This window comes from Cebidichthys violaceus, unplaced genomic scaffold (genome assembly GCF_023349555.1).
Source record: "Cebidichthys violaceus isolate CVI_PGR_0920_01 unplaced genomic scaffold, fCebVio1.0.p SCAF_98, whole genome shotgun sequence".
In the NCBI taxonomy this organism is placed as follows: domain Eukaryota; kingdom Metazoa; phylum Chordata; class Actinopteri; order Perciformes; family Stichaeidae; genus Cebidichthys; species Cebidichthys violaceus.
The window spans coordinates 172884-198958 of record NW_027176984.1 but is presented as its reverse complement, the minus strand read 5'-3'; the positions used below and the strand labels follow the sequence as shown (position 1 = coordinate 198958).

General features: G+C 44.9%; 1 protein-coding gene across 4 annotated transcripts in view; it reads left to right on the top strand.

Annotated features, from left to right (window-relative positions):
• Positions 1-26075, top strand: part of LOC137868136 (diacylglycerol kinase zeta-like) — a 73447-nt gene that overhangs the window by 6968 nt on the left and 40404 nt on the right. For 2 of the 4 annotated variants that reach the window (XM_068704681.1, XM_068704680.1), the window contains exons 1-18: positions 4507-4980; positions 13302-14420; positions 16649-16757; positions 16919-17014; positions 17638-17715; positions 18022-18084; positions 19256-19312; positions 19434-19502; positions 19592-19663; positions 19745-19861; positions 21847-21918; positions 22018-22116; positions 22501-22583; positions 22728-22788; positions 23251-23364; positions 23483-23620; positions 23788-23866; positions 24026-24081. In XM_068704681.1, the coding sequence (XP_068560782.1) occupies positions 13519-14420; positions 16649-16757; positions 16919-17014; positions 17638-17715; positions 18022-18084; positions 19256-19312; positions 19434-19502; positions 19592-19663; positions 19745-19861; positions 21847-21918; positions 22018-22116; positions 22501-22583; positions 22728-22788; positions 23251-23364; positions 23483-23620; positions 23788-23866; positions 24026-24081 (2265 nt within the window). In that variant the 5' untranslated portion in view covers positions 4507-4980; positions 13302-13518. Of the gene's footprint in view, positions 1-4506; positions 4981-13301; positions 14421-16648; positions 16758-16918; positions 17015-17637; positions 17716-18021; positions 18085-19255; positions 19313-19433; positions 19503-19591; positions 19664-19744; positions 19862-21846; positions 21919-22017; positions 22117-22500; positions 22584-22727; positions 22789-23250; positions 23365-23482; positions 23621-23787; positions 23867-24025; positions 24082-26075 lie in introns of those variants that run through there. The other 2 variants (XM_068704682.1, XM_068704683.1) reach the window with 2 other exon arrangements.

The window sequence follows — 26075 nt, the reverse complement described above, 5'->3', positions numbered from 1 at the left end:
ACAAACAGCACCGTCCTGAAGGAGTCAGCCGCTGTGCTGCGTCAGGTACCGACCCGATGACATCGAGGGTCACCTAGCTACACACATGCACAGGTAGCACACCTGTGCATGTGTGTACATGGAAACATATGAGGTCAGACTGTGTTTAGTGATAATAGAGCGGCTTTAATGTGTCAACATTAGAGATGGTCGGCTTTAAATGAGTGCGTCTGTGTAGAAACAACACGCGAGGTGTTTGTACAGCAGCTGCAGCTCACCACTGCCCCCCTGTGGAGTAAGATGGACTAGCAGCCAGGAAGCCCTGTGGCTGATGACACTCATGCCCTGCTGTGTTCACTGAGCATGAATATTCTTCATTACTTCATAGTAATTCACAGCGATTACTTCTGTTGTGTAAACTGTCAGAAAGACACACACACACACACACACACACACACACACACACACACACACACACACACACACACACACACACACATGGTGAACATTTCTCAGTAGTTTTCTTGTCATTATTAACGAGCAACCCACCAGGTACACTAACAGGTCAGTGTTAGTGAATGGGACGTGTTGCTTCCTGCTGACTGTTCACATGAAGAACATGATGTGAACAGTCAGAGAGTTTCACTCAGGCATGTGACAGGGCAGCTCACAGCGAGGCCCTGATTGTAGTCATTATCCACTTCCTGGTTTTAGCCGGACGGGTACTTCAGGATCAGTGTGTGTTTACCAAGGCGTGTGTGTGCAGCGTGCAACTCGGTTATGTGTGTGTGCGTGTGTGTCACATAGAGTGTAGTTAAACTAAAGGAGAGACGGGGGGAAGAGAGGAGGACGAGCAGAGGAAGCAGTCTAAACTTAGTGAAGAAGGGACTAGAAGAAGAAGAAGAAAAGAGGGAGGAGGAAGAAGACAGAGGAGGGAGAAGAGCTGACGGAGAAACAAAGAAGAGAGGGAGCAGTGATTGACAGACTGGACTTCTGCTGCTGAGTGGACACATGGAGAGAAGTGCAGGGACGGATTAAGTCTGCCTCAGGACTCAACACTAATCTCTCTCCACACACACACACACACACACACACACACACACACACACACACACACACACACACACACACACACACCTTGTGTGTCTTGTAAAAGACCTTTGGCATGTGGATTATTGACTTTGTAGCCTCTGCAGGGCAGCCATGTTTGAAGTCCTCGTAGTAAAATCAGTGAGTGTAGCACTAAGAGAGTCAGCCTGAGTGGAGAACCTTCATCATACTGCTTAGTTTAAAGCTGTCATGGCTGTGAGCACTTCATACTGTTGTTCTGTAGTCCTTTGAGGCGGCTTCCTGTTTGAGAAGCTGGAGTTTACCTTGGTTAATGTTGCACTTCTGTAAATGGAGTGATTGTAGTACTTTAGTCAGTCTCTGTCTGGTGGTTAATGCTCATACTTCCTCCTGGGAGAACTTTAGTGAAGCAGCTGGCGTCCTGCATCGACCTACATCACGCTGTTAGAGAAGATTCATCTGCAGCTGGAAAGCCTGAAGAAGCTACAGTCAGGGTGTGCTTGCTCTTCTTCATGGCACTCCTTTGAACACCAAGGCTTCCTTGGAGAATACTTAGAGTAACGTTTGGAGTCTACCTTGGACATCACAGGGGAAATTCAGGACTTAGGTCATATAAGGACATTTAAAGACTAAATAAGTTGTATCTTATCCAGCTTAAATGGGACCAGGGTCAGGGTAAGACCACAGGAAGTGAACCAGCTCGCTGTCATGGATTGTGACCCAGGAGCCGACACTGATCTGGGACACGGGGCCGGACTGGAGGCCTGTGGTGGTGCTCCTGAACGACCAAGGGAAGCGACAGAAGGGGAAAGAGAAGGAGCAGCGTCACTCAAAGTAAAAGGAGGTGATGGAGAGTTCAGCTCTGCATCCTCCTCCTCTAATTCCTCTCTGCCGTCCTCCTCCAACCTCCCGACGTTCTTCTCCTCGCCCCCCCCAATGTGTGTGGAAGACGAGAGCGAGATGCTGACCGGCTGCTCCAAGTCTTTCACCGGACTCAAGCTGTTCACCAGGAGGTAAGGCTGAGTGTGAAAGAGAGAGAAAGCTGCACCCTGAATGTGAGATGTTTCAGAATGACAGTGGTTCGCCTGAACCGGTGTAACACCTGCTACTGACCAGCAGGTGGAGCCACCGATGTAGAGCCACTCCAGATGTGTGGTCACATTAGGGCAGCAGTGTGTCCACCTCTAGACACACTGCTGCAGACCCTCTTCAGTTCAATATTCATCCATCACAACTCCACCTCCAACATGACAACGTGTGTGTGTGTGTGTGTGTGTGTGTGTGTGTGTGTGTGTGTGTGTGTGTGTAACCTTGCCAGTGGGTCACTAGTCATCATGTGGAGAGTGGGCATGCCAACAGTAACAAGGATTGCTGCACACTGCTACAAACGACACCATGGGGCAGCGCTAGCGGCTAGCTTGGCTGGTCTGGAGCCTGTTTGGAGGGCAGGAGATGAGCATGTTGTATAAACCTGGTGAAACGGTCAGTGGAGGCTCTCATGAAGGTGATTCGGATTGAAATAGCATGAAGTTCAGGCCTGTGCTGTCAAACGTGTCTCTTCCTTTAAAGAATGGCTGGTTGTCCTCTCAGCCACACACTCAAATGTTTCTGTAGAAAAACATTTCTCCCTGAAGCAACAAGGCTTTTATGTTTGTAGTATTTGAGTCTGTAGTATGGGAGCCTGTAGTATTTGAGCCTGTAGTATGAGAGCCTGTAGTATTTGATCCTGTAGTATGGGGGCCTGTAGTATTTGAGCCTGTAGTATGGGAGCCTGTAGTATTTGAGTCTGTAGTATGGGAGCCTGTAGTATTTGAGTCTGTAGTATGGGAGTCTGTAGTATTTGAGTCTGTAGTATTTGAGCCTGTAGTATGGGAGCCTGTAGTATTTGAGTCTGTAGTATGGGAGCCTGTAGTATTTGAGTCTGTAGTATTTGAGTCTGTAGTATGGGAGCCTGTAGTATTTGAGTCTGTAGTATTTGAGCCTGTAGTATGGGAGTCTGTAGTATTTGAGTCTGTAGTATTTGAGCCTGTAGTATGGGAGTCTGTAGTATGGGAGCCTGTAGTATGGGAGCCTGTAGTATTTGAGTCTGTAGTATTTGAGCCTGTAGTATGGGAGCCTGTAGTATTTGAGTCTGTAGTATTTGAGTCTGGAGTATTTGAGCCTGTAGTATGGGAGTCTGTAGTATTTGAGTCTGTAGTATTTGAGCCTGTAGTATGGGAGCCTGTAGTATTTGAGCCTGTAGTATTTGAGTCTGTAGTATTTGAGCCTGTAGTATTTGAGTCTGTAGTATTTGAGCCTGTAGTATGGGAGTCTGTAGTATTTGAGTCTGTAGTATGGGAGTCTGTAGTATTTGAGTCTGTAGTATGGGAGTCTGTAGTGTTTGAGCCTGTAGTATTTGAGCCTGTAGTATTTGAGTCTGTAGTATGGGAGCTTGTAGTATTTGAGTCTGTAGTATTTGAGTCTGTAGTATGGGAGCCTGTAGTATTTGAGTCTGTAGTATTTGAGCCTGTGTAGTATTTGAGTCTGTAGTATGGGAGTCTGTAGTATTTGAGCCTGTAGTATTTGAGTCTGTAGTATTTGAGTCTGTAGTATGGGAGCCTGTAGTATTTGAGTCTGTAGTATGGGAGCCTGTAGTATTTGAGTCTGTTGTATTTGAGTCTGTAGTATTTGAGCCTGTAGTATTTGAGTCTGTAGTATGGGAGTCTGTAGTATTTGAGTCTGTAGTATTTGAGTCTGTAGTATGGGAGTCTGTAGTATTTGAGTCTGTAGTATTTGAGTCTGTAGTATGGGAGTCTGTAGTATGGGAGTCTGTAGTATTTGAGTCTGTAGTATTTGAGTCTGTAGTATGGGAGCCTGTAGTATTTGAGTCTGTAGTATTTGAGTCTGTAGTATGGGAGTCTGTAGTATTTGAGCCTGTAGTATTTGAGTCTGTAGTATTTGAGTCTGTAGTATGGGAGTCTGTAGTATTTGAGTCTGTAGTATTTGAGCCTGTGTAGTATTTGAGTCTGTAGTATTTGAGCCTGTAGTATTTGAGTCTGTAGTATGGGAGCCTGTAGTATTTGAGTCTGTAGTATTTGAGTCTGTAGTATTTGAGTCTGTAGTATGGGAGTCTGTAGTATTTGAGTCTGTAGTATGGGAGTCTGTAGTATTTGAGTCTGTAGTATTTGAGTCTGTAGTATGGGAGTCTGTAGTATTTGAGTCTGTAGTATTTGAGTCTGTAGTATGGGAGCCTGTAGTATTTGAGTCTGTAGTATTTGAGTCTGTAGTATGGGAGTCTGTAGTATGGGAGTCTGTAGTATTTGAGCCTGTAGTATTTGAGCCTGTAGTATTTGAATCTGTAGTATGGGAGTCTGTAGTATGGGAGTCTGTAGTATTTGAGTCTGTAGTATGGGAGCCTGTAGTATTTGAGTCTGTAGTATGGGAGCCTGTAGTATTTGAGTCTGTAGTATTTGAGCCTGTAGTATTTGAGCCTGTAGTATTTGAGTCTGGTCCGGTGGCCACGCATTACACATTGCACCATTAATTCACGTATCTAGTTTATGTAATTCAGATTTAAGCAGTGTGCTGTGGAAAGGGGGCGTGGCCTAACTCACAATCTCTCTATCTTTCTTCGACCTTTTCAGTTTCCTCTTTGTCTTCTGTGTGAACATTTCCTCACTCCTTTTAGCTCAGCTGGTCAAGGAAGTACTCTGAGCTCTCTCTCTCTCTCTCTCTCTCTCTCTCTCTCTCTCTCTGTCTCTCTCTCTCTCTCTCTCTCTCTCTTTCTCTCTGTTTCTCTCTCTCTCTCTCTTTCTCTCTGTTTCTCTATCTCTCTCTCTGTCTCTCTCTCTCTCTCTCTCTCTCTCTCTCTCTCTGTGTTATCACAGTTTAGTATTCGCTCTGAAGAGAGAAAGGAGTGAAGTGTGGCTGGATAACTTTCTCCTCCTCCGTCAGGTTGGCTCCTGTTTTATTCTTTCTTTTGTTTACTGTTGATGAGGATAAAGAATTTGACGTTGGCTTTATTTAACGTTGTTAAAAAGTGGATTTTAACATGAAACTAGACTGAGGTTGTTGATGCAGTGCTGTTCAGTCTACTCACATATCAGGGGACAGAACCAGCTGATGAGGAACCTCCATCATAAATAAGGCTATATATATATTTTCTATTTATACCGTATGAATATGAATCCGATGCTTTGAGCTTTTCGTACCGTACTAAAGTGCCTGGCTGTAACTTTGAGAGACTTTCTGTGAAAAGCTGAGCGACTTTGTGAAGTGGTGCGTCACAGTAGAGGGTTCTGGGTTTGAACCACAGACCACATTCCTTCATGATGCAGTGCAGGTTTGAATAAGTCAAGTCAAGTTAATCATTATTTGAGCTAAGCTAAGCATGTCCTGGGCCTGTCTATGTCCTGGATGATGAAACTACTATCCATATTCCCTGCTAAGACAGTGAACAAACCTTCCTTTAGGACGCTGTCTTTCATCTGACCCCGATTTTAGACAAACCGTCATTGATTTACGACCAGTGTGCATTTGTAGCGCCCCCTAGTGGATTGAAGTGAAATGTTCAGGGTGTGTTTGATTGATCCAATAATGATCCCAGGACCCTGACATCACTCCCCCAAAACCCCTTCAACCGAGAAAAGAGGACGAACCCTCAGAGAGCAGCAGAGGAGGGTCCTCTGTCTAGTGATAGGTGTTGTGTGTACACACACATACACACAACATATGAATGAACAACATAACAGAGTTACAACACAATCCATGCATATGACAGAACATTTCCAGTCCCTTCAGGACTTGGACCCTGATGGTTCCTGAAACCATAGGAAGCAGTAGTACTCCCATTATGAGACAATAGCACTACTGTTCACACGGTCCTCGTACACCAGGCGTGTCAAACTCAATTTTATTTGTTTATTTATTTTGCAGGGACAATGCACACCAATCAACAGTGAAACTGTAGGTGAGCCAGAGAGGCTAGTTTTCATCTGCTGTCCCCGGCCAAATGTTCGAAGGCTGCCTAAAATCATACATCATACATCACACGTCATACATCATACATCACACGTCATACATCATACATCACACGTCATACATCACACGTCATACATCATACATCACACGTCATACATCATACATCACACGTCATACATCACACGTCATACATCACACGTCATACATCATATGTCATACGTCATACATCATACGTCACACGTCATACATCATACGTCATACGTCATACATCATACGTCACACGTCATACATCATACGTCATACATCATACATCATACATCACACGTCATACATCACACGTCATACATCACACGTCATACATCACACGTCATACATCACACGTCATACGTCATACATCATACATCACACGTCATACATCACACGTCATACATCATACATCACACGTCATACATCATACATCACACGTCATACATCACACGTCATACATCACACGTCATACGTCACACGTCATACGTCATACATCATACATCACACGTCATACATCATACGTCATACATCATACATCACACGTCATACATCACACGTCATACATCATACGTCATACGTCATACATCATACATCACACGTCATACATCACACGTCATACATCATACATCACATGTCATACATCACACGTCATACATCATACATCACACGTCATACATCATACGTCATACATCATACATCACACGTCATACATCACACGTCATACATCATACATCACACGTCATACATCATACATCACACGTCATACATCACACGTCATACGTCACACGTCATACATCATACGTCATACGTCATACATCATACATCACACGTCATACATCATACATCACACGTCATACATCATACATCACACGTCATACATCATACATCACACGTCATACATCACACGTCATACATCATACATCACACGTCATACATCACACGTCATACGTCATACGTCATACATCAGATGTCACACGTCATACATCATACGTCATACATCATACATCATACATCACACGTCATACATCATACGTCATACATCATACATCACACGTCATACATCATACGTCATACATCATACATCACATGTCATACATCACACGTCATACATCATACATCACACGTCATACATCATACGTCATACATCATACATCACACGTCATACATCACACGTCATACATCATACGTCATACATCATACATCACACGTCATACATCACACGTCATACATCATACGTCATTCATCACACGTCATACATCATACATCATACGTCTTCTATCATCTATCAGCGTTTATAAGAGGCTGAAGGCAGACCTGACCGTCAGTGAGGAGCTCATGGGTGGAGCTGCATGAATGTGATGATGAGGGGGAGGAACATTAGTGATGAAGAGAGGACAAGAATAGCTTTGAACAATTGATGTGATAATAACAGAAATGTCCTTAAATATAATTTTACATTTATATAGCTGCATGTACAATCTTTTTACACTTGAATAAACAATAACCAAATGCAGAGACCGTTATTTAACAGTGTGTTAGGAGTAGTTACAGTCTGACAGTCACAACCATGATGCTGATGTGACCCACAGTGAAGATGAGTTTGACACCCTGACATACACCCTCCTCCTGGCTCTGTTGTTGTAACAGCCTGTAAACTGTGTGTGTGTGTGTGTGTGTGTGTGTGTGTGTGTGTGTGGTTCCAGTCATTAGCTGCTGTTTAGACTGAAAACATACCTCCATGTAGAGAGAGACTGGTCTGTTAGAACCTCTCTCCATACAAGGAGGGTGGACTGACCACCACCCTACTACTACAAATGACATGTATAGACTCGTATTCATGTACACATGTTCTGCCATTCAAAGTGAACTGCTGGCTGATGACTAGTCCATTCTACTCTCCAGGTCTCAGGTCTCCTGGCCGGTGTTGTGTCAAACAGTGTTTCCCTGTTCGTATGTGTCGAGTATTAGACAATGACTGACTTCTGAACTTGTGACATTCCAAATCCAGCCTGCCTGGGTGTGAGTCTCAGACTTTAAGGAAGTGCACAGTCAGCGACACAAACACGTAGGAGTCAGTGTAGTGAAGGAAAAAGCACGTCTTTGAGTGGAGGGATCTTTACAACGTCCTCCAGCGCCTACACAGACTTCTTCTTCTTCTCTGTTCAATCCGCCGTCATCTACTCCAGCTTTGTGAACAGACAGAGGGCTGTGGTTCTTCTTTGTCCCGTCTACAGGTGTACCGAGGTCATCACGCCTTTCTAGTCAGCCAAAGTTCAGATCCACGGGGGATGGTCAGAGGCATTGTGGGAAACCAAACCACTGTAGAAGTAGAAGCAGCAGCTGTATGAGAATGGGTGGATGTCATGCAGCCTCCCCCCATGCAGAGGCTGTGCTTTGTGTCTGGTCTCACCCCGTAGAGGAGGACCGCATTGCTCCTAACTCTGTGTATTTGCATAGCACTCCACTCTTCTTCATGTAAATATTTAACCCAACAGCACAGAGCTCTGGATAGTGTCACACACACATTACATTTACATTACATTACATTACAGTCATTTAGCAGACGCTTTTATCCAAAGCGACTTACAATAAGTGCATTCAACATTGGTAATCAAAAGAACTACTAGTCACCAGAAGTCATAAGTACATTTCCTTTTCCAAACAATCATCTAAGAGCCTGAAGCAGAGCATAACTCAGAGCCAAAGTACAGCGCAGAAACAAGAAAAACAGTTAGTGCTATAAGTAATACGAATACAATAAGTGCAACAAGCTAGTATGAAAACAATAAGCGCTAAGTGGAAGGCTCAGGGTAGCACTTCCTGAAGAGGTGGGTTTTCAGCCTGCGCTGAAAGATGGGCAGCGACACACACACACACACACACACACACACACACACACACACACACACACACACACACACACACAGCTCTTTATTCTTCCCCCAGGTTACTCATTCAACAGTGGCTCTCTTTAGTGTTCCCTTTAGCTTGCTAGCAGTCAGCTAGCATCACAGAGGCTGTGAAGCTCTTCTTATTGATCCAGCAGCTTGTTTGTCTGATGGCTTCATTGTGAACTCATTGTGAGCTACATGAAAGAGTAGGTCAGGTTAACTAAACTGTTTCCTGTTTCCTGTTTTGTTTAAAGCGTGACTGTGATCTTTGTTGTTGTCACTATGACCACGAAGGTCTGCTAATCTTAACCCAGCCGCTCTGAACTCACTCTACCTCCCCTGAAGCTGAACCACAGCGGTGACCGTACGGTGATGTGACACACTGTGACTTTATATATATATGTATATATGTATATATATATATATATATATATATATATATATATATATATATATATATATATATATATATATATATATATATGTATATATATATATATATATATATATGTATATATATATGTATATATATATACATATATATATATATATATATATATATATATGTATATATATATATATATATGTATATATATATATATATATGTATATATATATATATATATATATATATGTATATATATATATATATATGTATATATATATATATATATATATATATATGTATATATATGTATGTATATATATATATATATATATATATATATATATATATACATATATATATATGTATGTATGTTACAGGTCAAATAGATGCTGTCTTCCTGCTGATGAAGAGCACTTCTATGTGTAGAGACGGATGGACACACCTGAGTATTCATGGTCTCCAGAGGATGACCACCATCCTGCCACGTGCACACCAGAATATTCAAATATAACAGCCAGACTTCATTCAGAAGGAGCTTCCCTGGGTTCTCTCGCTCTCAAGAGGACGAACCCTTGTGAGTCTGGTTGTGTTTCCTGTCGGGACGTGTTGGTGAACATCACTAGACATTCAAGGAGTCCTTCTCTAGTGAAAGGGTTAGTAAATGAGTCGAGGACTCCTGAGACCCCCGTCCTGCTCTCTCCAGCACGAGGTCTATTTCTAGAGACAGAACTATCTCTGACAAAGAGCCTTAAGCTGTTGACATGCAAATACACACTCAGGTGGGTCATAGTACTCTCATCTATGGTAGAGGATTATCACTGGAGAAAGCAGCTGTTACATAACACACACACACACACACGGTCATCATCCAGTTGTTTAGCGGCTGAGGGGGGAGGAGGGATGGAGAGGGAAGGATCAGAGGAAAGGAAACTCTTTGATATTTGATTGATATCTGACAGCCAGTGAACATGTGATCATGATGCAGTGCATCAGCCTTATTGGACGTCATGTTGGCTGATGACTGTAGTCTATGAAGGACTACATTTGTGTTTTCATGACCCACAAACAGCACCAGTGTTATGCTGCCGTTGCTGGACGCTGGGCTTAGCTGAAGCTAGTTAGCAGCAAGACGACCGACGTGTTCAGAGAAGCTAGTTGTTGAAGCTAAGTGACGATGGAGGTGAATGGAGCAGACAAAGCATGGCTGTCTAACACCAACGAGGACTCAAGGGTCATTTGTTTTCGTTGTGCAGCACAGGGAAGCACAATGCAGTGCAGTCGCAGCTCACTGTAACACAACGAGAACACGACAAGCTAGCCAACACAGTCGAATGTTCCTGTGGAGCAAGTGTTGTGTTTCCATCATAAAGAATGTAATATGGCCGACATCTTCACATTAAATACTCAACACGAGGACAACATGGTCCTCCTCCTATGGTCCTCCAGAGTCCTGCTCTCTGTCCTGCTGTCCCCCCGTCAATTGCAGCTTGATCCTGGACCACCATGGATCCAGGTCTCTGTGAAGATGTGGACTCAGCAGTCACCGGCCTCCCGCTGCTTCCATCCATCTTATTATTCTGAGGTGGGTCATCAGACAGCCAGGAGCATGCTGGGTAGTGGAGTAGCCTGAGGTCCTAGCTGGGTTAGCTTAGCTTCCATCTGGGCTCTCTATGGGTCGGTTTGGTGGCGTTTGGCCCGGCAGGTCTGGCCGGTTGGTCGGTGATCTCAAACTCTGCTGCACTTCAGTTCTCATGCTTCTGCTCACACGTTGATAAATATACATTCTGTCATATGGCATCAGTGATGAACCATAAAAAAGCAACAAATAAAGACAAAAATGTAGCAGCCCCCCCCCCCCCCCCACCACCACCACCACCCACCACCACAAAGTGTTCAAGATGAGAACAGATGAGCCGGATATCCTGTTAACGGCGGCCGCACTGTGAGCACACGCTTCCTGTCTGTCTCGGGGGGGTTGACAGACAGGCATGATTGCCCTTTGCGTCATGTGAAAGGGCTTGTTGTATTTGAATTCATTTAAATTTCAATCTATCTCATTGCCTTCATTTGATAATCACTGGTTTGCAGCCAGAAGGCATCATGGGCTGGCTACAGTGCAGTCACTGAGACGTGTGAAAGATGTAACGCATCGTAAATGTTTCCTCCTCCAGAGTCAGCCAGTGGTCTGTGGGAAGGTCCGAGCTACTTCCACAGCTCTTACACTACAGTGCTACTACACTAGCCTTTGTTCTGACCCCGAGGACTGCAGGTCCTAAGGCTGTGGTTACAGACGGGTTCTAGTGTTCTTCATCCTGACTTACTGAAGACGTGACTGTAGCTGTGTGAGTGATGTCCTGAAGTAGGAGTTTATGTTGTAGAACGGTAACGGTTATACCAAACGTGCTGAGAGCAATGCTTGATGGGAGATTTTGACCGTCTCACAGTAATGATCCTTCTGCAGGTCCACCTACAGAAACCTGGTTTGGACTTTTACTAACTAGGTGACAAACGACACAAACGTGTGAAACAACGAGTCATTGTTGATTTAATGTCATGTAACATGTCTACTTCAGTAACAGTGTGTGTGTGTGTGTGTGTGTGTGTGTGTGTGTGAAAAGGCTAAGCTCCGCCCTCAGTACACCAGTGATGTTTGGAGCTGAAGGCGCCCTGACCTCTGTGTGTCAGTGTTAGTCAGACCCTCTGACATGATGCTGCCAGTCTCACACCACAGACCGGTCTCAGTGGGTCAGTCCCGGTGTGGTGCTCTAAGTTCTGTGGTGAAACTAGAAACTCACATGTAGCTCCTCTTCTACCCACACAGCTGCTTCTTCTTTCATAGCTTTACTTGTTCTTGAGCAAGGCACTTGACTCGCAGGCTGTCCTGAGTATGAATGCTAGCTAGTCCTGATGGTGGTAGCTGAATGAATGGGTGAATGATGACATGTAGTGTGAAAGAGCTTTGAGTGGTCGGAAGACCAGAAAAGAACTGTGCGAGTCCAGTGCGTTTACAGTTCACTATCTAATTGAACCCGTAACACCAGGACAGTGAAGGTCAGTACGACTGAACTACTCTGTGGTCTAAGTGGAGCTTCAGAGTTCACAGTAGTCTTCATGCTGGTGTTTCCTCACGTGACCTTTAGCTCACGCTTCTGCTGGCATGAAGAGACACTTTCAGACCAAATGTGTCCACCTAACAGTTCAGCATTTCTACTTTTCTAAACAAGAAGAAGAAGAAGTCCCATCAAGGACATCAGAGCATGACTGGCTGAACCAGTGGCCTTCTGGGCCTTTTTTTACAACCCTTGAGCTGAATCAGGAAGTAACCACTGTTTATCAAGACCTTGCTCTGTGTTGGTCAGGAGCAGTGGTCTGTAGTGCAGCCTGGTCTGGTCTAAAGGGTTCTGGGACACGTGTGTCTCATGAAGCAGCCGGACTAATGTAAACTAATGTCACTAAAGTGATTCACATTAGGTGATTAAAGCTGTATTACTTTAGTGTTTAGGCACCTATCAGTTCATTCATTCATTGACCAGAACAGAACGCATTAATCAGCAGCTCAGTGTAAACGTTAGCTCATCTTCATGGAGTCTCTGGGCAGGTTGTCACACATTAGAGGCCTCATGTTATCAATGCAATGCTTCAGCAAACACTACGGTACAACACAGCTGCATCCAGATAGAACCCAATGACGTACATCATTAGATTACTGAAGACTGGTCACAGTAACACACGCCGAGACAGAAGAGAGTGACGGATGAGGGCCAGTGAAGGGCTGCTGGGGCACTGAGCAGCACTGCATCAGGGATCCACTGTTCTAGCTAACAGCTGATTCAGCATGGCAACGCCTGATCTATTCAATTAGTTTGGATGGAAATGTACATGTTGTTTTGGGTGTTTGTAGTAATTAAGCAGTGTTCATAAGTTGGAAGGAAGGACTTGTTGTACCAGTAAGGTTTGTGGAAACTGTTCTCTCTGTTCATGTCATTTAGGGAACACATTTAATAAACTGAGCATTTCTAAAAGAAGACTGAAGAGAAGCAGAGGAGCACGATCATCCGTCATCATGGACGCCATCCAACAGAGAGCTCACCTTTAACCTTTAGCTTGCTACCAGAGGATCCGGGAGGGGCTCAGCTGTGTTCTTTACCCATCAGATATCACAGATCCCTTGAGTACTTTCCACACTGCACCGCCCTTCCTGACGTGATGGACTTCTTCTTCCAACATCCTTTCCGCCGTCGGCAGAAAGGGCCGAAGCATCCGGCCGGTCCCGCTCTTCAGACCAGTAAAGCCAGGAGGCGCTCTAGCGTCGGGCTGCCCTCTGCAGCGTTAGTGCAGTCCAGACGCTCCTCTGTTGGCTTACCTCCGGTTTGCACTGACCAGCGCAGGCGCCCCAGTGTTGGCTTGCTGGTGGCCAGTGGACAGAGGAGGCAGGGAGGGTTAACAAACACAGGTGAGGCAGTGGGAGACTCTGGAGGAGTCTCAGCACCCTGCGTACATCGAGGGATGGCGGTGCGACATCGACGTCCTAAAGTCAAATCTATTGAGCCTCATCTACTCGGATCCTCGATGTTACTTGCGAGTGTAGTCCAGATGGGCAGAGGAGTAGAGGGGAAGGAGGAGGAGCAAGAGGAACCGGATGCCCCCCCATGTTCCTGTTTTGAGTCTGATGGAGAGGAAGGGAGTGATGAAGTGGAGAACACACCTGTGAGCTTCAGCCCGACAACTCAGATGCACTTAACCCAGGCAGTCAATATGAAGAACATCACGCCCCGCCCCTTACTCCGCCCTCCTCGCTGTCTGAGACGAAACTCCTCCCACCTACTTCCAGCCAACTCTGTGCTCCGGAGCGGTGAATCAGGTTGTGGAGTTCATGGTCGCTACAATCGCCGAAGGTCAGGTCAAGTTCACCGGACTTTAAATAAGCAGATCCAGACTGCCAGGACCAGCCCCAGTCTGGGTCAGCTGGCCTCAGCAGGTCTGAGCTCTGAGACACAAGTGTTCTCCTCTGAGTCTACACTCCATAAGAGCTGCTCGTCACCACTGGGGGGACCAGAGGAAACCATATACTATGATCCTTATCTCGAAACGTGGGAAAACTTCCTGTCGTATGTAACACACACACACACACACACACACACACACACACACACACACACACATACATTCTTGCTTCTATGCTTCCACAGATTTACTGCCTACTACTTCCAGTACTGCAACACGGTCTCTAGAAGAACCATGTCTAGATGTTCTGACAGTCCAGCCATTTAAAGACCCTTCGTGGACAAACACCCACTAACATGTGTCTCTGTCCTCAGTGGGACAGGGACCCATGACTCTGCAGTAGAGATGGAAACATGACACCTGGGTGCACACGACGATTATCGCCTCTCTTCCAGAACGATGCTGTGATGTGTGTTGAAGTTAATATATAATACATCAAATCAACAGGGATTTGGACAATTATTATAATTTGTACAAAACATACAATGTGCTACAGTAATTTCAGTAACCACGGTGACATTTTCACTTTACTAGCCCGGTTTATGCTGCCATAAGTCTAGTACGACGCCTAGCACGGCGTCTAGCATGCGATGTCTAGCACGTCGTCTAGGACGACGTCTAGCACGCCGTCTAGCACGGCGCCTAGCACAACGTCTAGCATGCGATGTCTAGCACGCCGTCTAGGACGACGTCTAGCATGCGATGTCTAGCACGCCGGTCTAGGACGACGTCTAGGACGACATCTAGCACGGCGCCTAGCATACAATGTCTAGCACGGCGCCTAGCATACAATGTCTAGCACGGCGTCTAGCACGGCGTCTAGCACGGCGTCTAGCACGGCGTTTAGCGCAACGTCTATAGCACGTTTTCCCGTCCTTAAAAAGCAACATATACATGCTAAGTTTGGTGGGAAAAGGCTATAGGACAGCTGTGATATGACAGTCTCTGTCCTAGTTTTTAGTCGAGCTGGAACTCTCAGCACCAACGGCTGACTTTCATATAAGTCACAGGATGACAGTTATCTTGAAAGCTAACTGTCATATCTGTTTGGGATGTTCTATTTGTGGCGCCCCTCTGACCTCTCCCTTAGCGTCCCCGTCAGACAAACACGTCACTGTAGCACACAGAGCTGGGTTATGATTGGTGAGGAAGGTCGATCTCCCAAGGGGATGAACGCTTTAGATCTTCATGATTGGTTCTTTCATTCCTCTCGCCTGTTTAACAGTGTTTGATCACATAATAAAAATGATCTAATTACATTCTGCATGTCAAAATGGAGGACATCCAAATGACAGATGAGAAGCTTTTTAACTGCGACTAGCGCTCGTTTCCATTATGCTGTCATATTCAGGTTCACAGCAGTCGTACAAAGATAAATGCTGCGTCATCTCGTCTTTATTAGTTTATTATCAGCTGGTCTTCATCGGTCTAAAGGAAGCTGCGTTATCTTTCTAGTTGTTCTCAGTGTCACTTTCCTTCCCTCTTCCATGATCGACTCGTTGCTGCTTCAGATACATATTTGAGATTCAGCCGTTGAATCATTGGAAACCTTTGTTCACATTTAGTTGTTGATTCAAATATGTGAAATCATAAAGCAATCAAGCAACCAAAAATATAGCTTCACCCTCTGTGTGCTGGTCTGTTTAGACAGCATGCTGATATAAAGGCATATTACTTCTTCACCAACATCATTTCATGCTTTTATTTTCAAACTAGAGGTTATTATTTTCTGCTTTTCATCGTATTGTGGTAGTCGTCATGAGCTGGTTATTTCAGGTGGACTATCACCATTCACATGCTGATACTGGAACAGTTTTACAACTTCAGAGGGATTCCATGTTAAACCCTGCCCTGGTTTATGTGTATGTGTACACTCGTGACCACTAAGTGTGCTGCTGTCTGTGTCAGTCCGGACCTTCTCTGTTCTTCTTCCTTTGCTGGGCATCATGACGAGCCTTCATGCCATATCTCTGTCTCTCTTCGTTCACTCTGTAGCTCACTCCACCTCTGCTCTCTGTCTCGTTGAACTAAATAGCAGCTGATGAATGTGACGTGTGATGTTCCACATGAGGTGCTGCACATTAGAATATGAATTCAAATCTTTAGAATTTGAATCCGTTGACATTAGAGACACAAATGAGCTCCACAAAAGGACTTGGTGTTGAATTTGTGTCCCCAGTGTTTGATATGCTGATATGTTCGTGATGCCCGATCAGGAGCATTTCACACGTCTTCAGCTTTCAGACTGTTTAAATCTGTGTGGCGTTGGCAGCTTTTCTCTTCTCTTTGAGTTGTATTGTCAAGACAACGTTGTTTTTCTTTGTGTTTCCAGGAAAGCAATAGCTAAGTCCGGCCTGCACCAGCTGCCCTGTCAGCCCAGCACATCGTCCCTGAACAGGAGCGACCCAGAGGCAGATGTCCGCGGCACTCTGGACTGGACTGTGAGTCTGGGCTCTGATCCCTCACAGGACAACTCGATCGAGTCTATCTAGAGCGTAATGTGCCAGGATCTTTGTGGATCAGCACACCCAGGATGCTCAGTCAGTGTTTCACATGACTTCCAGATGTAGTGAGCCAGCTGGTGTCCTCTTTGTCCCTGCAGGAGTCGGCTGTGTATGGAGAGCACGTCTGGTTTGAGACCAACGTGTCTGGAGACTGCTGCTATGTGGGAGAGCAGCACTGCATAGCCAGAGCACTGGTGAGTAGCTCCTCCCTCGTTGTGCTACAACTTCCATTCATGAGATGGAGCCAAGTGTTCCCCTTTAGTCCATCACACTGAGTCTGTACTCGTCTCACCTGATGTTCCTTCAGTGTCTGCACCAATCAGACGGAGGTAAATGCACTAGTGGTGGTCACATGAGCTCAGCTGCTCTATGTGCACAGTGAACATCAGCATCAAGGAATCCATTCCATACCATGGATCATGATGAGGCAGTATTTTGGGGTATTTTTGTCAGCCCTTATGGTCCAGGTTCTTCATCAGAGCAGGTCAGGCACTGATTCATTCAGTGTGCGTCAAACACTCCCATCATCTTCAGTCCAGCATATGTTAGCCTGTCACACGGCACGTACACAAAGTGGTCACATGTCCACATCATCCACGTCTCACCGCTTAGACCGGTCTCTGCCGGACTCCTGCTCAGGACCCTTTCACGTTCTGCAGCGTAGGACTGCCCCCCAGTGGTCAGAGCTGTTGACTGCCTCACATGTGGCCGTCTACGTTACTGTTGGTCAAAGGACAGACGGTCCTTCCTGAAGCTTATTCCTGTGATTTTCCTTTTCCATGTTTCATCTTCTCCTTCTCTGTCTTTCTCGTTCCAGCAAAAGTCTGTCAGTCGAAGGAAGTGTGCTGCGTGTAAGATAGTGGCCCACACCATCTGTATAGAGCAACTGGAGAAGGTAATTCTCATGCACTGAACCAAGCGGATTGATCCAGGACATGGAATGAGTTCACCGTATGAATCTACTTCATGTAGACCAGAAGCATAAAGACACAGGTGTCATCACAGACAGTCAAAGATTAAAGACGGATGTTTAAACCGTCTTTCACGAGGGACAAGAGGTTAAAGAAGGATTTCACTTTTAGTCCTCAGTAAGAGTTTAAGATCGGAGAGAAGGAGGATTACGTTAAATCCTCAGACATGACTGTATTGATGTCGTCAGAGGACAGCTTGTCTTTAAATGTTGCTCCTGTCTAACCTGCAGTTCCCCAGCTCTAGAGCCATTCTGCTGGACGCCACCCTGCCTCTCAATGAGCCCCACTTTAGAGTGAGACACACAACCCTCCTCCCGTCTCTCTCTCTCCCCGCCTGTGGTGTCTGGACCTCCCTTCAGCCTTTCTTAGTGAAGCCGGGTCTCAGCCTGGTGTCAGTGCTTCCTCAGGATGAGTCTTTATAGGTGGGGCAAATGTGTGAGGGGCTGCCACACAACCAGATACCGCTGCTACAGACATAGCATGTATTCAGGTGTGTGGGAAGAGCCAATGGATTGCAACGTAATCCAGGTCAGACTCACTCCCTTTGGAAACTTCCACTTTGGTTCTGGCATGATGAAGGGGTCACTTTCTATTCTCTCCATCTCCTCTACTTGTTGATCGGGGTGCATTGATCGGGGTGCATTGATCAATGGGATCTGATACTGAGGCCTAGCAGCACAGAGGGACCAGGACTGGTCTCTGAGACACAGTCCAGGTCCCTCTACTAGCCCCTGTCAAACACATCCACTGTCTTCATCAGCAGATATCGGTCACATGACATCAGTATCTCTCTTTATGAATCGTCATCGTTGCAATAATCGCATCCATAGAATTTGACACATGGCACATTATGATCCTCACAATAAACCATATCAGAGTCAGCACAGCACACGGCCCAGCGACCCATCATCAGAGTCCAGCTGTGACAGCAGCAGCGCGTTGGTACACCACGTCTGTGATGTGATGAATAGCTCTGGTTCTGGTGCCAGTTAATTAAACTGGGCTCATTTTAGCAGCCTCCTGAATGTGAGTCTAACTGATGGAGCCACCAACGCTTCAACAGACATCATCTAATCTCAGCCAGATCTCTCGGTGTCATCGACTTTTACTTCTTCAAGCTGTCGCCTTTGTCTTGATGTCAATAGTAGAGCACTAATCATTACATTACATTACAATCATGTGACGCTAATGACCAACGGATCCATTTTTCACTATGAGAAGGTCTGTGATGTGCAAGGCTGAACCAGGAGTGAAGCCGGCTAGTTCACGATGTTCAGCCTGCAGACCACAGAGTCTGCTGGGTTTTCTTTTCTGAGTTCACTTCATGATGGGGAGTCGTGGCGCCTCCCCACTTTCACACACGTGCTTCTTTCTCCTAACCCATGTGTTCCTGATCAGTGGAGATGCTTCTGTTGTGGAGCTGCTAGAAGGAGCCTCAGTTCATCTTCCTCTGCTCTTTTCCAGATTAATTTCAGGTGTAAACCGTCTTTCAGAGAATCCGGCTCTAGGAACATCCGGGAGGTGAGTTTGAGCTGCTGCTGGAGCTGCTTTAGGCTCAGGAACATTGGTCAACTTCTACAAAGTAAGCTATTTAAGAAGTATTTTAATAAGATGCTGATCAGTGTGATTTGTGCGTGTTCAGCCCGTTGTGGTGCGTCATCACTGGGTGCATCGGAGACGGCAAGAAGGCAAATGCAAACAATGTGGGAAGGTGAGTGTGAGTTGAGATGATGATGATTCACTTCTTCTGTCAGCAGCTCAGAGGCACTCAGTCCCTCTTCTTCCTGTCTGTCTGAGCAGGGCTTCCAGCAGAAGTTTGCTTTCCACAGCAAAGAGATCGTGGCCATCAGCTGCTCCTGGTGCAAACAGGCTGTGAGTGGGTTTATCCGTCATATTCTTTCTATTCTCCCCGTCTCAATCAATACATGTGTTCAACTGAATGTCCCTCTTTAGTACCACAACAAGGTATCCTGCTTCATGCTGCAGCAAATTGAGGAAGCTTGTCCAATAGGAGCTCATGCCGCTCTCATAGTTCCACCCACATGGATCATTCGAGTCCGGCGCCATCAGGTAACTGTTGACTCTCACTTTTAACATTTTTCTTTCTGTTCAATGAATGAATCCACATCTCCTTTTCATAGCCAACATCCCCCCACCCTCCCTAAACAGTCCTCGGGTCTACATTGAAATGAATGTTCATGATAGCTGGTGATAGCGCGCATGTTCTAAGCGTGTCGCACTGGTTCCCTCGACCAAACGGCATTTTTGTCAAACCCAGGTTTTTGATACTTTTAAGTCTTGTTCAGCACGATGATCTTCACCAATAATCACCACTGTTATGAACTATTATTGAACTATGAATTCAATCGGTTGAAGTCAAAAGTTAGCCTTGAAACTGGCCCGGCCCATGGTGAGACCAGTCTGCTGGTGAAATCATACAGAATCCGTCCTTTAGCTGGGAGTGTGTAGTATACAGTACATACTGGTTAGTGTGTAGTATACAGTACATACTGGTTAGTGTGTAGTATACAGTACATACTGGTTAGTGTGTAGTATACAGTACATACTGGTTAGTGTGTAGTATACAGTACATACTGGTTAGTGTGTAGTATACAGTACGTACTGGTTAGTGTGTAGTATACAGTACGTACTGGTTAGTGTGTAGTATACAGTACATACTGGTTAGTGTGTAGTATACAGTACGTACTGGATGAGTATGTAGTATACAGTACGTACTGGTTAGTGTGTAGTATACAGTACATACTGGATGAGTGTGTAGTATACAGTACGTACTGGTTAGTGTGTAGTATACAGTACATACTGGATGAGTGTGTAGTATACAGTACGTACTGGTTAGTGTGTAGTATACAGTACATACTGGATGAGTGTGTAGTATACAGTACGTACTGGTTAGTGTGTAGTATACAGTACGTACTGGTTAGTGTGTAGTATACAGTACATACTGGTTAGTGTGTAGTATACAGTACGTACTGGATGAGTATGTAGTATACAGTACGTACTGGTTAGTGTGTAGTATACAGTACATACTGGATGAGTGTGTAGTATACAGTACGTACTGGTTAGTGTGTAGTATACAGTACGTACTGGTTAGTGTGTAGTATACAGTACGTACTGGTTAGTGTGTAGTATACAGTACATACTGGTTAGTGTGTAGTATACAGTACGTACTGGATGAGTATGTAGTATACAGTACATACTGGTTAGTGTGTAGTATACAGTACGTACTGGATGAGTATGTAGTATACAGTACGTACTGGTTAGTGTGTAGTATACAGTACGTACTGGTTAGTGTGTAGTATACAGTACTGTATACTACACACTCATCCAGTACTTACTCCTAAATGAATTTCCTGTAGGACACTTCTACCAATTCTAGGGTGTTTCCACTTCCAATGATCCATTTATTCAAAGAATGAAAAAAATGCTTATGGCATATATTTAAATCAATTGGGTATCGTAGTAGTTTTGGGTGATAAGTCTGAGGATGATGCTATCTATTAGAAGAAGCCCTCTCTGCTTCACATGTGGGCCTGTTCCATTCGTTTCATCTAGTTGTCTCTTATCACTCATGAATGATCTGTCGCTTACAGTAGAGCAGCCACAATACCAGAGTAAGAGAACTGCTGATGGCAACTATAGGATTTTAAAAAGAACTTCTGTTCATGGCCATACTATACTATAGTACTATAGTATAGTATAGTACTATACTATAGTAGTATAGACAGTAGATAGTCTTATAAATACCTATCTTCACATTCAAAACAAGACTCCTATTCAGCATGTGTTGTCTTTGACCCATCGTGAAACATTTCTCAATAATAGTAGTGAAAATGTCTCCTCAGGGTGATGTAATAAAGAGATGTGTTATGTTCATAATGGATGTGTTGATGATATGCCACACACTGTTTCCTTCTTTATGAGATCAGCCTCAGTGATGTGCAGCTGCTGTGTGTGTGTGTGTGTGTGTGTGTGTGTGTGTGTGTGTGTGTGTGTGTGTGTGTGTGTGTGTGTGTGTGTGTGTGTGTCTCTAACAGTCCTCTATGAAGTCGAGTAAGAAGAAGAAGAGAACGTCGTTCAAGAGGAAAAGCAGCAAGAAGGGAGCAGAGGTCAGTCCTGACTGTGCTTCATACAGACCCACATGGTGATGGTGGTCTTCAGACAGCCTGAATGAACAAGCTCTGAGCAGATCATCTTCTCCTCGACAGGAAGGACGACAATGGAGGCCGTTTTTAATCCGACCCATCCCTGCTCCACTGATGAAACCACTGCTGGTGTTTGTCAACCCCAAGAGCGGAGGAAACCAGGTATTCATATTCAGCGAGCTGGTCACTGAAGCAGTTCAGTCAAGCTATATGCTGAGCAGGTATGGTGCCACTAAACCAGCCCTCAAGTGTGGAAACCGAGGAGTGGGTCAGGTCAGTCATCTCGGGGTCTTGTTCTCCAGCGAGGGTCCAATGGAGCGTGAGATGGACGGGTCATCAGCAGTGATGAAGGCCTTGTACCGGACCTCGATTTACCAGTCCATCAACGTTCAGACCCTCAGCTGTGGTCATGACCTTGTGGTAGTGACCAAAAGAATGAGCTTCCTTCCCTAGGGAGTCTGGAGCCTTAGAGATGAGGAGACCCTTCAATTCACATTCAGCTGTTTTCTAATCGTCCAACGTCCTGCTGGTTTCTCTGTCTCACAGGGTACCAAGATCCTGCAGTCCTTCATGTGGTATCTGAACCCCAGACAGGTATTTGACCTGAGCCAAGGAGGACCAAAGGAGGGGTAGGTCTCTCTGTCCGACACACACACACACACACACACACACACACACACACACACACACACACACACACACACACACACACACACACACGCTACCATCAGTGAACATGTACTAGTGATGACCCATGTGTGTCGATATTGTAGCCTGGAGCTGTATCGTAAAGTCCATAACCTGAGGATCATGGCCTGTGGAGGAGACGGCACTGTGAGTAGAAACACACACACACACACACACACACACACACACACACACACACCATCCAAGATATATGTCTAAATAAAAGAAGCAGGACTAAACTAGTTTATGGATGTGCCGATGGAAATGCAAACAAGAATTGAAGTTCATTTTAAATTGCTGCTCTACAGCCACTCTGTTGTCTGTTGCCTGTGGAAGGACAGTGATTACAATATCTGTCTGACGGATATTTATTAAAGGAGGTTTGAAGCCAAAAGGGCAATTTTGTAAAACAAATAATCTCCTGATATTGTCTGGAGTGGAGGAGTAGTGCATGCTCATGTGGATCTAAGAGGAGCCAGTGTTCAGCTGATGGAGCTGAGAACCTGCTCCTGTGAAAGACAGGATGTAACTCTGTGTGTGTGTGTGTGTGTGTGTGTGTGTGTGTGTGTGTGTGTGTGTGTGTGTGTGTGTGTGTGTGTGTGGAACCAGGTGGGCTGGATCCTGTCCTGTCTTGATGAACTCGCATTGAATCCTCAACCTCCTGTTGCCGTGTTACCACTTGGGACAGGAAATGACCTCGCCAGGACCCTCAACTGGGGAGCGGTGGGTACAAACACACACAACTCACCTGTAGGAGTGAACAGAGACAGAACAGAGACAGTCCAATGACGTCTGGATCCTGTTTTCTGTTCATAAACATGTCTGTGTTTTATGTCTCCAGGGCTATACAGATGAACCTCTGTCTAAGATCCTCTCCCATGTTGAGGACGGAGCGGTTGTCCAGCTCGACAGATGGAATCTACAGGTTGAACCGAACCCCGGAGCAGGGGCTGAACCGGACGAGCAGCAAACTGATAAGGTTTGAACCGTTCTGACTGAATGCAAAGGTGCTGAGCTGCTCCACAGCTGGTCAGAGTCCATCCCACCTTGATTCAGAACACGTTTACATCTTCTAGTCAGCTGTTAGGAGTCCTCCTCTTGATCCTGTAGATCCTGTTGATCTGATGTTTGTGTGAATGCTCTCAGCTTCCTCTAGATGTCTTCAACAATTACTTCAGTCTTGGATTTGATGCCCATGTGACTCTTGAGTTCCACGAGTCAAGAGGTACATCCGTTGTCATGCACGCGTTGCTACTCCACACACTGACTGTGATCATTGACACATTGATATTGTCATGGGAACATTGCTTATTTGTGGAGACTTTCTTTTCCATTGAGTTTGTCCTGATACTCATGAGCTGTTTTGTCTCTGTCGTCGTTTCAGAAGCCAACCCAGAGAAGTTCAACAGTCGTTTCAGGAATAAGATGTTCTATGCTGGGGTGAGTGCGTCTCCATGTTTAATGCTCTTAGAGGTGCGTAACGATTGCCTCTCAACAGCTCTTAACACGTCGACAGCGAGAAGGCAACTTGTAGCTAACAGTGCTAACAGCGCTAACAGTGTTTACCTGAGGGGGAACCAGAGGCTGGATGCTACACTCTGTAGTTCTGCATGCTGAATGTGGATCTCCTTCTGGACCTGCTGCTTTCTTGTACACTGATGTCACATGCTCAAAGCTCTAAGTCTACATAAGCCTCTGAACTCATGGCTGCTGGGCTGGTCCATTATCACCACAGTCACCAGGACGTGTTCGGCCCGTGCTGCTCATCACCAGGTGAACTAACTCTGTTATGTGTTCATGCTCCAACTGCCATTCAGGTCCATTTGCCAGCATGCTGCTCAATGCTCTTGTGTTCCCTGATTGGAAATGGATCTTCCCACATCGTTACCTGAGCCTAGTGCACGTTGCAGCCCAGTTTAGTCTCAGGATCAGGCTTTGTTCAGACTCAGCCCAAACTTTAGTGCTCGTGCCGTTAGCTTCCCCAGTCCCACGTCGTGCTCTGTCCTGTAGTCATCCATACCATGGAACCATGAAAATCCACCGGAGCTGAGGCCATTCCAAAAGACAGACGAAGCAATGCTGTCAGAGGGTGTGTTGGATGTGCACAGCTGGATTCAGTGAAACCCTGAAGAAGCTTGCACCTGACATTGAGCTCGTAATGTCTGGAGGGCTCTCTTTTGATCCATTTGTTCAAATCTGTCGTATCGATGCATGGTCTCAGATCTCACAAGGGAGCTGACCCAGTCTGTGGTTCCTCCTCTCTTCTCATGATCCCTCAGTCAGCAGGGATTCCTCTTCTTTCCTCAGGCTTTCCTTCAGAGCCACTGGTGTAGAGCTGGCTCTGCATTGTCTTTCAACAGTATTTTGTACTGCACATCCTTGTTCTCCCTCACTGTATCCATGTGTTGCTGCCCCTCGAGGTCACTAAAGCGCCATCAGTGACATGGACCGTCTCTCTGAGCTTTGGACCAAGGATGCTTGTCTGTCCTCCTCAACCAGGACAAACAGTTTCTCCTGAACGGCTCTGGTTCAGATACGTGATTAATACATGATTAATACGTGATTAACACGTGATTAACGCATGATTAACACATGATTAATATGTGATTAACACATGATTAACACATGATTAACACGTGATTAACATGTGATTAACACATGATTAATATGTGATTAATACATGATTGACACGTGATTAATACATGATTGACACGTGATTAACACATGATTAATATGTGATTAATACGTGATTAACACATGATTAACACGTGATTAACACGTGATTAACACATGATTAACACATGATTAACACATGATTAACACGCGATTAACACGTGATTAATATGTGATTAACACATGATTAATATGTGATTACCACGTGATTAACACGCGATTAACACGTGATTAATATGTGATTAACACATGATTACTACGTGGTTAATACGTGATTAATATGTGATTAATACGTGATTACCATGTGATTAATACGTAATTAATACGTGATTACCATGTGATTAATACGTGATTAATACGTGATTAATACGTGATTAAAATGTGATTAACACATGATTAACACGTGATTAACACATGATTAATATGTGATTAATACGTGATTAACACATGATTAACACATGATTAATATGTGATTAATACGTGATTAACACGTGATTAACACATGATTAATATGTGATTAACACGTGATTAACGCATGATTAACACGCAATTAACATGTGATTAATATGTGATTAACACATGATCAATACATGGTTAATACATGATTAATACGTGATTAGCACATGATTAACACATGATTAACACGTAATTAACATGTGATTAATACGTGATTAACACATGATTAATACGTGATTAATATGTGATTAATACGTGATTAGCATGTGATTAACATGTAATTAACACGTGATTAACACGTGATT